Source organism: Anas platyrhynchos, chromosome 4, assembly GCF_047663525.1.
Source record: "Anas platyrhynchos isolate ZD024472 breed Pekin duck chromosome 4, IASCAAS_PekinDuck_T2T, whole genome shotgun sequence".
Classification (NCBI taxonomy): domain Eukaryota; kingdom Metazoa; phylum Chordata; class Aves; order Anseriformes; family Anatidae; genus Anas; species Anas platyrhynchos.
The window spans coordinates 23,228,824-23,242,015 of NC_092590.1; the positions used below are offsets into that span (position 1 = coordinate 23,228,824).

The window sequence follows — 13,192 nt, forward strand, 5'->3', positions numbered from 1 at the left end:
CTTTGTACAAATACTTTCTATAGCCTGAGTCCTGAGGGTCGCCCACTGAATGCTCTTTGCTGTGAATCATATTTAGGCAACACCAGGATACCAGACTAAAAGTGCTGTTGTAGATAGAGTACTCTTATCAAAATTCTGTATAGTGCTCAGCATCTTCCAATATGTCTGTCTTAACATACCCAGTCTTGCTGCAGGATGTGAAATGTCCCCTACCAAAACAAACTACAGCGATCCATAAGAAAAACAAAATCAGGGAACACTGTTCCAGGGTATGAGGGAGTCAGAGGAGAGTGAATGTATGCCATTAGTGCTGTTGCTTTGATGATTCAGGCTGTTGAAAAAACCTTTTGATATGGTACAACATTATCACTAAAATTGCAATAGCTGTAAAACTACAATTTGAATTATCAGAAGAGCAGGTAAACTCTTTGGAGGAAAGAAGAAAAAAAAAAGTTCAATAAATAATACCCAGTTGAGGATCTGAAAATGTTCATAATGATTTGAATGCTTTCCTTTTTCAGTATCCAACATTAAGCATATCACACACCCCAAGTACCTGAAATGGCTAGAACATAATCCTATGTTCATGCTACTGAAGAGTTTGCTCATAAAAGAAATCTCTGTGGAACAGCAGCACTCCAAGCTATGCTGCTGCAAAAAAAGGCAGTAATAGACAACGGAGACAGGATATATTCAGTAGCTTACCCTACTGATTCATAAAGAACAAGAATGTCTCAGATACCTGTCATAAAAGCAGCATCTAAACAGGGGATACAAGCGACATCATATTTGCCTGCAGACTGTATCCTAACTACTCTGCTAATAACTAATAATACTGCCTTGTATTCACGGTATAAGTTAGGCCCATATAACTTACAGATAGTACCTGGTGATGATTCATAAATGTGAATCATTTCATTTTATAGGGTATAATCAACGGGTAAGTGTACCACAGCTATGACTTTTTTTCTCCAAATGTTTATCTGCTACATTCTGTTTCAGTACTGAACTGTAAAGACTGCAGAAGCTATGCAGGTAGAAGAGTTCAAATGTAAAGCTGTAAACATCTTTAAATGAATCTGTTACAGAGAGCTGTCTTTTAAGAAAGGAGATACTGTCTATATCCTCAGGAAAATTGATCAAAACTGGTATGAGGGTGAACACCATGGAAGAGTTGGAATATTCCCAATTTCTTATGTTGAGGTTTGTTCTTCGTTTTAATTCCTTGAATTATTTTGGATAATAGGTCCACAAACTACATGCAAATGATTAAAATGTTTGGTTCTTTTTTTTTTTTCCTAGAAACTTTCTCCCCCAGAAAAAGCACAGCCTGCCAGGCCACCTCCCCCAGCACAAATTGGAGAGATTGGAGAAGCTATTGCCAAATATAATTTCAGTGCAGACACAAATGTGGAGTTATCACTTAGAAAGGTACAGTTGAGATCTATCTTTATCAAAATATCATTATGGTATCTACTGCTACACAGAATTAATGTATATGTAATTACAGTGTTTTCATGATAAATTTTTCTATGCACAAAGTGATATAATAGTACAAAGCTACTGATATATGCTCATTGGCTTGCATTCTTTCACAGCTACCTGCAAATAGTTTAAATATTTTGTGTCTGTAAAATATAATGTGGTAGATTAGTATATGCCAACATCTAACTGGTCACCCCATTTTCTAGTTTTTATTTCAATTATCCATTCACTGTTTTAAATATGTATTTGTTACTGTCATAACTACAATGGTAAGGTTTTTCATGCAGAAGAAATCTAAAATACAGAAAACACAAAAATTTAGGGAAAAGAGGCTCAAATTTCTGTGCATGTACCAGTTCTTGAAAATATTTCATATTAATAATAGCCTGCTTTTTGCCTATACGTATTTTGCTTCTGCATACTTCACCTATGCACATCCTGGTGCCTCTCTTATTGTACATTAGCAAAACAAGTGTTTAATTTCTGGGGTTTGTCAGACACTGAGATGATTACTGCAGAAGAGAACTTTATTATTGGTGGTAAAATATATCTATTTATAAGTATATAATACTTTTTACCCACTGGAAATTTCTGCCTCATTTAGTGTCTTTTTTATATGAGTTAGAGTTCACAGAAGTTAGTCTTATTTCAAAAGAAAAACCACTGAATAAGGATACAGGTTTTTGATGCTCCACTACAACATAATCCAGAATCGCTAAGGGTGTTTTTCCAGTCATTTGAGATGGGAATACCTCAAAGAGATCTAAAACCAAAACAAACAAAAAAATCAAACAAAAGGCAGGAATAAAAACTTAGATAACTAGGAGGTGTGGAAGGTAGTTTGATGATTTCTAATTTAAATTAACTTTCATGCTTTTTGTATTGGTCACAATCTTGACAGCCAAGCTTGGGCTTCTTTTTAAAAAGTTGTAATTCCATCCCACTAAAGATAATTCTAAGGAACTCCACAAATAACTACAGAAGCAAAATTACAGAAACCCTGAAACAAAAAACTAACGTGGAAGGATTTGTTACAAAAATGCATGTGGTAAAAAGTATATCACATAAAATGAAAGAGGGAGTTCATGAAGTTTCTCTGCAGAGAAGAGTTGAAATGAGAAATACCAGCTTTCTTTTCAAATTCCTAGGCTCTCCAAAACCAGTAGGTGAGCCACTGCCCATCTGTCTTTTTGCACAGATACCTGCTAGTCAAGCACATTTTCTGGGAAAAGCACTTCTCTCATCTTTCCCACGAAACCATTTTGAACTTTTTACTTTTCATGTATTACAATTTTACTTGATAACAAAGCACTTGCATGAATTTCATTATTTAACTTTTATTACTTTTAGAGAAAAATGGGTGTTTAAATTAATTTAGTCATTACTGCATTAGTTACTGTTAGGATATTAGCTAGCAGTTTTGGCCAACCATTTAAACAGGTTATGTTCTGAAGAAGAAAAATTTAAATGTTAATCTCTCAACCAAGAGTAGGAGACTACATGAGATTCCCTTTGGAGTATTTGCAGTCCATGACCAGCCTCCTTTTGCTGGAGTGGTAGTGGCATATATGACTATTACAAATGGCAAAAGAAATGTGAGAATGGAGAAGGTTTTAAAGACTGATGGGAAACATCACTGCAGGGAAAATAATACTATCTGTTAAAATAATATCATCTATTAGAAATTCAATTTACTACTCATCTGCTGATAACTCATTTTTCTAATGTGTTCCAGGGAGACAAAGTAATTCTTCTTAAGCGAGTTGATCAAAATTGGTATGAAGGTAAAATACCAGGAACCAACAGACAAGGCATCTTCCCTGTTTCCTATGTAGAAGTCATCAAAAAGAATGCCTCAAAAAGTGTTGATGACTACCCCGACCCTCCTATACCCCACAGCTATTCTAGTGACAGAATACACCATTTAAGTTCATCTAAGGTAAGGATTTTTTTTCTTAGATATCACCCCTAGAGTGGGTTTAGAAGAACTTGTAAATTTTTTGTTAACGTGGTAAGATAATACATAATTTATGCATTCAGTACAATCTGTTTTCTTTCCCACATATGTAGAATTGCATAACTAGCTTGTCATTGAAGTATTTTTATGGCAGAATGTCAGTCTTATTTCTGCCAGGAATTTTGCCTTCTTCTTTAGCTATTAAATTATTGAGAGTAGGGCTAGTCAAAATCTGGGCAGAAAAAACAAGCTGTCAAAAAAAAAAAAAAAAAAACCTATTCAGGAGTCTCAGACAAAATTTGAGCATCAAGGAAATGTCTAGCAGACTCTTCACAATGCAAAGTGAAGATACACCCATCATCCTAAAAGTCTGTAATCCCATAAGCACGCAAAGGGCAAATGAGGGCAGTTTGCACAGGGGACACATCTTGCCAAGAGCCTTCAGTTCTATGCCCTTCAAAGTAAAGGAGAACAGCTAATGATTGTGAACCATAACCTTCCTCCTCTTGCCATGGAGGCTCTACAAGGAGGCTGTTGGTACAATGGCAGTTCTCTGGATGGGTGTGACAACAGTGACAGCCTTGCGTCATCCAGGAGTGATGCACATGTCATCACGTTGTCAATGAGCTTGGATTTAGACCTTTATAGTTGTAATTTTTCACACCAAATGCCTGTCATAGTTTCCGAGTTCTTTTCCTTCCTAGTTTATAACCACCATAAATCACATTACAAAGAAGATCCCTGTATTCCAGTTTATCATTCACTTTTGATATTTCACAGACTCCTGTGCCAGGAACAAAATCTCTTTGCAGTGATAGAAACTGAGCAAGTTTCTGTATGCAAACAGTGATTAGCATTAATGTATTATCTATGATGATTCTGAGTACTAAGGATGGACTCCTTTCCAAATCTTCCTCTTTACTGTTTTGTTCATCTCTTTGGTGTGGGAGATCAGTTGTGTGTGAAATTTATAAACCTTTCTCGTATCTTGCTATTAACCTCTATTTGTTTCAGTTGGTTTTGCCCTGTTTTCTGCTTTCATTTACTTGCATACTGCTGCTTATTTAGATGCCTCAGCTTTGAGATAAGTTACACATTTATTTACAGCTTTGGGGACAGATACCAAAAGATGTCATTTGTAGACAACTGTGTCCTCTGAAAATACTGCTTATGGCTAAGCAATATTAGTTGCTTTATAGTAGTTGCTAGAACAGTTCTCTTAAAGTTTTTTACCTGAGAATGTATTGCGAAGGAGAACTAGCTCCTCTCTCTTCCATTCCAACAATATAGTTGAATTGAAGTAGCATCTGTATCCTCAGACTGATCTTCATAAGCTACGGCCCCTTCTCATTACAGGAATCCGAAGGTGATTCAAGAGTATGAGGCAACTTAAGTGCTACATACTACAGAGCTGTCTCTCTGTATTTGGAGATGCCTCTCTCCTCTCATCTTCTATGGAATAGGCTTGTCTCTAAGGCTTCCTGCAGCTAAAGCTGTTTTTTGTGTAACCCCTATAACCTTGTCAGTGATGCCCTTGAGCACAGGTGATGCTTCAGAGTATTTGCATTCAGGTAAAAAGTACATGCATGTTAAAACTACCCTGTAATTTCTTAACTTCATAAGTTATTTATATTTTCCTGTAAGTTGATAAAATGCCCAAACGTTGAACAGGAAAGAGTAAAATCAAGAGGAACGTGAAGGCTCCCAATGATTTATATTGAGTATTGTCTAGAATTTTTAATTAGATAACATTATTTATCTCCATTGAGAATAGAAAACAAATAATTAAAGTAACTTAGTAGACATACCTGAAGTGCAACACCTTAGTTTGTACAGCCTGTGACAACTCCAGAGCTATTGATGGCTGCTCCTTTTCTAAGGCTGCCATGGTCAAGCATCTCGAGTGTGCAGGTGCAGGGCATCACGTGTGCTACATGCTTGTCCTGTCTTCCAGAAGTATTTGATACAGGGAGTTTACAATGACCAGATTTGACCTAGTCTTTGCAGACAGGTAGAGATGCACTCAAATCTTTCATACTACTGTTACCAGCATTGCAGCAGGAGTTACTAGGCTACTTTTTCCCCGTTGTGTATTTTTTCAATGGTGATAGTCACATCAGATTACAAAACTGTCCTGCCACTGCTGTTAAGTAACAGATGAGTTCTGTAGAACAGGAGAAGGGAAATAGCCACCTTAGTAGCCCAGGACATTTTTGCATTCATCTGATTCTAGCATCAGTCCAGGGAAAAAAAAAAAAAAAAAAAAAAAGCCTCTATTGACATTCTTAAACAAACATTATTTACAACTGGACTCAGATGTGGCAATGCCATATGAGAAGCCGTCTTGTTCCTGACTACCTAGAAGGGCTTTAGCAGGCCTGAAGGAGTTCTGGAGTTTACCACAAGTGCTGAGACCACTCTTCCTATTCCTTTGTTGTTTGTTGTTTTGTGGGTTTTTTTTAGCATGTAACTCACTTTATCATTCCTGTTGCTAGAGCAATTGCTCTAAATGTCTCTGGCCTAATGGCAATAAAAATAAATAATCAATATATATCAAGAGCAAGCTCTGCTCTCCTTAACTTGGCCTAGAGCATCTATAACTTTAGCTCTAGAGCAGCCTGTAGCCACAGGATGCAAAAAATGGCAATGTCTCCTGGACCATAGTATGATCCCTAAACCACAGGCTGGAATCTCTTTTTCAAGAGTAAAGATGAAGGACAGAGTTGGAATGCTGTTCATAACAGCCCAGCTATGTTTTAGCAGACTGCATTGTATCAGTCTGTAGACTGTATACTTTGGTACAGAAGATTCTATAGCAAAGGTTTGCCTAATTTTAAAATAATGCCATTTGCCTCAAGAAAATTCCAGCAGAAGGTAAGTAAATTAACCTTTCTTCTCTGTGATGTTAATTTGGCCATTTGAAATTATCTTCTAGTGTAATATTTAAAATCTAAAGTAGTCCAAATAATCTAATCTTTCTGCATAATTAAAACAATGAGATCAAAATATTTTCAATTCAATTTTAACTTTGAGGATTAATAGTTACAAAAATGCATTTTCAGTATTTACTGAAGCAATGGATATCTACTGATGCTGTGTACGTATGACTCACCAGTCTCTCATTCTTACAAAAGGACGTTTCTTTTACCAGAAGGATACTTCAATCAATATTATGTAATGCTACTCAAAATATACTGCTGTATACTGTGCTGTCACTATTTTAAAAGCTTTGTTGACTGCCTACATTCAGTTAGGATTGAATGTACCTTTCACAAATGTTGATGTTATTTTAAACCAGTAGGGTTACTTTTAAGGAAAACTGCATTCTGTAGCTGCTTATGCCTTAATAAAAGTATGCAATGTATTTAAGATGTTTCTTAAGCATGCACTGAGAAGTACAAATATTAATATTAGGATAATTAGAAATGACCACTGTTGTTAGAGCTTTAAAGAAATACTTTGAGACACCTGAAGTGTACTTCTGACAATACTGTGCTCATTGGGGAAAATCGCATTAATTTTAATTGTATGATTTAATAAGCTGTGACAGGCTCACTAACAGAAAGCCATACATAACATAACTTTAGCAGATCAAATGCAGGTTGCCTTCCTGAATGTAATGATCCAGATCTGTCTTGATGTTTGACATTTAAGTCCCAGGCCAGAACCTGATACAGTTTCATTTTTCAAATGTCTTTTTTGCTGTTCTGATTCATGTACTAATGATTTCAGACACCCGTGCTCACTGAAACCATACCCTATAATCCAGATGATAGCACAGACATTTTTCTTTTCCAGTCTACTCATATCCTAACTCTCTGTCGTGCTTATTTATTTATTTAAATTCCCGTGTTTTTCTTATTTTTGAAGTTGCCTTCCCAAGCACTGTCCCCACCTCCTAGATACTATTCCTCCTCTTGGTCACACAACGATCAAAAGACTCTCCAGGCTGCCACTAGCAACTCATTTGCAAGACCTGTTGGTTTTTCACCTACAAGCTTGTGCATCTCACCTCCTCCACCATTTCCAGACAGTTTTCTTTGTGACTTAGAAGAACTCAGTTCTTTGGCATTAACAACAGCCCAACCCATAGCAATCTCCCCAAGTAACAGAATTCACCGAGTTAAGGATGACCATTTTATTCCATACACAGAGGTCTCTCTCAGCTCTCCTACAGCTCTTCCTCAGCCCTTTCTCCAATCTACCTCCACCTCATCTTCAGCCGGTTCCTCTCATGACATAACACACAAGCATACAAGCAACACTACCAAACCAAGAAAAGATAAAGACTTGCAAGGTATACTTGGCTCTTCAGTCACCAAAGCACCTAGGACCTTGTTGGATACTACCAGAGAAGGTGAACATGGTGGTGGTGGTCTCTGTAACATCCCTTTGCCACGTAAAGGTGACTCTGTCTCCACAGAGCTAGTTGCAACTGGTGAAAACGAAGAGGAGATCTGTGCAGCAGATTTGTCAGTTGACCTAGGGTTTCAGTCAAAGCCTCAAGAACCGGATTTCTCCAGAGGAGCAAAAGACACAACAGAACTGACAAAGCTCTATATTGAGGAGGATCTGAGGCAGGACACCTTAGCATTCCCAGTAGCAAGTACAAGAGATTCCATAGTAAGTTGTAAAGGATGCACCTCACCAAATATCAACAAGGTATCTTAATTTCAGAAAAAACATGGCTTCTGTGTTCAGATATCTTAGTACAAGTATTCTTTGCCTTCTCTTGTGTTGCTTTTACTGTACTGTGCTCAGGCACAGTTTTATTCTATTGTGCTGAATACAAACTGTCAGGACACAGTTCCTTCCCAGAAGCAGGTGTAGACACCATCATCAGTTCTGTGGTGTCTCAGTTCTGCTGATCCTTCCCCTTCTGTCCTTGTTAGCTCCCATCAAGTTTCCGACACAAAAACCCGGTGAGCCATACTCCTCACCAGCCCATTATGTGCTGCCCCTTCGGAGTACAGGACCCCAGGAATGCTGGCAGCAGTATTGAGGGAAGGACACGTCTCCTGCAGAGACTCAGAGGTTTGGACCTCACATGTGTCACTTCACAAGCTGATATATTTATAGTAGACCCTGTTATGAGAATGTGACTAATAACAGATCAGATTATGTTTGGCAGTTAATCAAATCCTTCTCCCTAATGCCTGCCCTGGTTCCTCTCTGGGACAGTACAACACTGAACCATCCTGAATGTGTGCTAGCCATTTAATGCCATGATTTTGCTGCAGTTTGTGTGGTTTCCAGGCAAAAATTTAGAAAAGATTTTTCTCAGTCCAGCACTTACTTCAACAGTGAGTCCATTCAGGTAGTTGTTTTGGCTAGCTCATACAAAATGGTAAAACAAATTTTCAGACAAATGTAAAGCTAGTTAATTAGAAGGATATGCAGACATTCTTTGCCCTTACTTGACCTGAACAACACAGAAGCAATCTGCAAGAATACAGGTGAAATCCACTGCCCCAAATAGCAACCTGTTTTAATTTCTGAGGGAAGAGTTTTCTCCCAGAGTGGTAGACTAATAATAAAGTTAGCATCCCGTTTCTGACTGTTCACGGTAGTTACGTGACTCAGTGGGCATTTTATGTCCTTACCAGCTGGTTGTACAGCACAATTACATCTCATTTTTCTTGAATGTTTAAGCCAGCTCTGCTTTCTATGGGAACATCAGGAGAGTCTGATCCTCCTTCCCACCTCCCTTCTAATCCACCATTTCACTCTGCCAAGGCACCAGCTTCTCACTCAACATCCCCATCTACTGCTTCCCTCTCACCTCCTCTCCTCTCTAAACTCTTACATCGGCAGGAGAAAGACGCTACAACGTTAAAGGTAATTGCACCTCTCGAGTATGGATTGTTGCAAATCTTCACATATATTAAATAACCGCAAGGCTAACACTGGGTCTGATCTTTTCCAATGCATTTTCTCCCTTACTAACATTGATAACATAGCACATGGCAGAGTAAGATAGGCATTTTTCAGATGAAAAGCAAGATAAAACTATAACAATTATAATACAATGAAATAGTGCAAAGAGATACCAGTCAACTCAATTTCAATTCCATACCAGAACTTCAGTAACTCTTAATTAATTGAAAGAACCAGGATCATATCCAAGTACACAGAAACTAAGTAATACTTTAAAGTGTTTCCAATTTCAATCTAAAACCTAGGAGAACAGTCCCAAGTTCCGCAGTAAAGCACTACTGCGTAGGGTAACAGTACAAACACCAGCTCTATTAGCCAAGGCCTGAACGAAGATTATTCCCTCTTCAAGGCTACGCTCTCTGTCAGCATTGCTGCTCAGGGGCAGAAAAATGAGTTCTGGAAAGAGTCTATGGCTAGACAGATAAGGTCAATTCCCAGTGCAGCTTAGCCCCACAGTCAGTTTCCAGTGCTTACTTCCAGAGACTGTCCCTATGACAAGGAGAAAAAGGGCACATACATGTAAAATGTTTCAGAAACTGTCCTAGGAAAAGTGACTATGAAATCCATGGCAAAAAATACATCCTTGTCGAAAAACCTACCACATCGTAGACTGCATGACAACGGAAGACTCAGATATATCAGACTTCAAGAAGTCTTAAGGTTCACAAGCTGTGCTATATTTTCTGAAGCAGGGAAGAGACACAGGAATTCTTGCCAGCAGATGAATTTGTCATGGGCCTTGGACATGACAAATGGTGACCTCTATGAAGGGGTAAAACACAGTACCACATTTTGTTTCTGCCACTTTGAATAAAGAAAGCAGAAAGGCACTGAGATTTTTTTTAGGTGGCCCTGATATTCCTTGTCCTTGTTTGAGCAAGGCACATTAACCCAGCTGAAAATAAATGGAGGGAATCTCTCTTGGGAGTATATAAAACCTGCTCCTGAGAATCTCCAAGACAGTGTGCTGCTGTTTATTAACTATGGTAGGATATACATGTTTCTGTCAAATATTTAGCTGATTTCCTGTGATGGTAACAAACTCCAGACTTGTCCTTGCAGTACTTTCCATCAAGTGCGTAGCTGGTTTCTAAATGCAAATGTACGGCCTGTTGTCTAACGGCAACCAGTAACATTTGTCATTGGCATTTCCAAGATAACATTGCTGCTGCATTTCTCCTGCCTTGACTGAGTCACTTCAGTAGGTACACTTCCAGTAGCTTGTCTTACTTCAAATACATACCTAGTGCCTGAATAATCTTTTATCTGTAATGCCTGAGTGCACGTGTCAGAGCAGCAAGCCCTTGGAAAAAAGATGCAACAATGAAAATGCCATTTACTAATAGTACCTTCCTTTGCACCTGTAGCATACGTGCCTTTGTTACTGAGGAAAGCATGTCCAGTTTGCATGTGTGAATGAAGCAGCAAACATCCCATGGTGCTTCATTCTTAAACTCTCAATTGACACAGTTTTTGTGGTTTTTCTAGGCTAATTTAAAGAGAGAGCTATTTGTTATGGGTAAACCTCCTCGTAGCCCTGTGATGACTAAGAGATCCTGCAGCTCACCTGTCAGAGGTCCCAGCTATTCTCACAGGGTACGGTACTGGCTGCCCAGTGTGCAGTAACAGCATTTCCATATACCAGGAGCTCAGTGTCTGGTCTTCCAGTACTTCACGTTCACCCAAGTGTCTGAACGCTATCAGTATGTTGTGTTTTCCTCCTGTTGTGCTTCTGTGCTATGTCTGAGTAAAGCCAACAGGTTTTTGTGTGCCAAAACTTATAAGTCTGTTAGTGTATTGTATCTCAGCAGTACTGCATAGTATTTCCAGTGCTACAACATACAAAAGATTGAGATTCTTTATATATAGCTTGTTCTTTTCTGATTTCCAAGTATTGCTAGTTTATTAAAATTATAGTTTGCAGGAGTTAAAATTATACATCACTGCATGTGATACAGGCTTTTGTGATGCTAAGTTCTCATTCTTTTAGTCCGTGTGCTTTTCAAGATATTTTGTCACTACTGTGTTGAGTTCACTTGAAACCTTCCCTTCACCTTTCTCTTCCTAACTGTATGTCCTGGTTTCAGTTAGAACAGAGTTAATTTTCCTCCTAGCAGCTTTGTTTAATTCTTCAAAAAGTCTAGGGAAGGCCTTATTTGCAACAAGGTACAAGAGGACAGTGCTTTCTTCATCACTGAACAGAAACGATTCAATCATAAGAAGATCAGCATTCTTATAACTGGACCAACACCATCTCAGAGAAAGTCCAACCGGGAGTAATAACCATGAAAGGAATAAGAACCGTGAAAAAGGGATTAAGCCCTATTTTAATTTTGCATGAATCCATGCAGACAGTATGTTAAGAGAACTGTATCAGTCAATATTTAGTGCATTTATGAATTTAATTCCAAAACTACAAAAGCACAAATTGCACACCTAAGTTACATGTTCAGGACTATACAGAACTATTATAGGCAAGGATACATCAATCATGCATGAAGGTCAAGTGCACCACTGGGGCCATTGACTTGACTACACACTTCTTAACATTTTTGAGATTAGGCCCTACTATTTTTACCAAGGAAACAGGGTAGTGTAGTGAACTCAGGCATAGCTGAAAGACAGAAATTCTAAACATGAAGAGCTACCATAGGGGGGGTACATTTCATGGTATCTCTTGAACACAATTAGCCAGAATTTGCAACAGTCCCATTCTAGCCAATACCACTGTATATGGGGGAATGAAAATGGGGGAAAAGCTCCCTAAAATAAGCTGGGTTACTATAAAAGAATACATTCAGATAGAGAGCTCCAGGGTCCCCTGTTCAGACATAGCACAGATGACTCCACCTTCATTTTCCCAGACCCTAACTCAGCCAACCTTTTCTCTGTAGCAAAAACATAGACTTGAAAATCCTTACTCACATAGATCTTCTATCATCTGTTTCAAGAGTAGTTAAATATCAGAAAATCATTTTACAGTGCTGAAGCATATGCAGAAAAATAATATTGACCTATCAAATTTCCTCTTGGCACAGTATATGTTCAAAGCGTTAAGTCATTTGTGGTAGCATGACATTGACTTTCATTGTTTGCAAGAGATGCTGTAACCTCAGTTTTCTTGCATCTCTGACTATCTTTCTCATTCAGCTTAGTTTGAAACCTGACGAAAGATGATCAGAGAATAAACTCAGACTCCGATCCAAACACCAGGCTATCCACCCAGTGGGATACTCTCTTCTTGTTTGATAATTCAGCTGTTGAAGGGGTTTTAACAGGAACTGAAATATCTATTTTGAAATCTTTGTTGTATTTCTAAGCAAAAATTATCCATCTTTCTTATATGTGACGAGAGGTAAATGAGGGAGAAGAGAGAGTCAGAGCTTAGAATAGACTTTCTTGCTCCTTTAGAACCCGTTTCCCTCTCATGGGTATGAATAAAAGTTCTGTTACCTGCCTTCCTGCATTCCTAGGCACTTTGTTATAATTACACTACACACACTATGAAGATAAAGTGGAAAACATTCACAATATTTTCTACATGTAAACATACAAACATGATGAAAAGAAATTAACTACTTCAATTTCATCTGGAGGTATCGGGAAGAAGAAAAAAACTTAATGCATTTTAACATTCAATTTATATCATCAGGCTGTGGGTTAGTTACCACACCCTCCTCCCATGGAAGACTGCATCACCTTTTTTGAGCAAACTGAAGCAAGATGGACTGGAACAGTCAAACGTGGGGAAGAGAAAGCATGGAACACTAACACAAACCCCATGGCTTCAAGATCAGGTTGCAGTTTACTCAG

General features: G+C 38.3%; 2 protein-coding genes across 56 annotated transcripts in view; one reads left to right on the plus strand and one right to left on the minus strand.

Moving 5' to 3' along the window:
* Window positions 1–13,192, plus strand: part of SORBS2 (sorbin and SH3 domain containing 2) — a 154,373-nt gene that overhangs the window by 134,041 nt on the left and 7,140 nt on the right. For 26 of the 49 annotated variants that reach the window (XM_072037190.1, XM_072037194.1, XM_072037192.1 and 23 more), the window contains 6 exons: window positions 1,089–1,203; window positions 1,303–1,431; window positions 3,221–3,424; window positions 7,313–8,104; window positions 9,095–9,280; window positions 10,868–10,975. In XM_072037190.1, coding sequence (XP_071893291.1) covers window positions 1,089–1,203; window positions 1,303–1,431; window positions 3,221–3,424; window positions 7,313–8,104; window positions 9,095–9,280; window positions 10,868–10,975 — 1,534 coding nt within the window. The remainder of the gene's footprint in view (window positions 1–1,088; window positions 1,204–1,302; window positions 1,432–3,220; window positions 3,425–7,312; window positions 8,105–9,094; window positions 9,281–10,867; window positions 10,976–13,192) is intronic. The other 23 variants (XM_072037199.1, XM_072037201.1, XM_072037215.1 and 20 more) reach the window with 5 other exon arrangements.
* Window positions 1–13,192, minus strand: part of CFAP96 (cilia and flagella associated protein 96) — a 90,714-nt gene that overhangs the window by 2,636 nt on the left and 74,886 nt on the right. For 2 of the 7 annotated variants that reach the window (XR_011808974.1, XR_011808977.1), the window contains exon 9: window positions 557–2,248. The exons of 3 other annotated variants lie outside the window; for them this stretch is intronic. The gene's annotated coding sequence lies outside the window, so the exon portion shown is untranslated. Of the gene's footprint in view, window positions 1–179; window positions 223–556; window positions 2,249–13,192 lie in introns of all 7 variants that reach the window. 2 more of the 7 variants (XR_011808975.1, XR_011808976.1) reach the window with 2 other exon arrangements.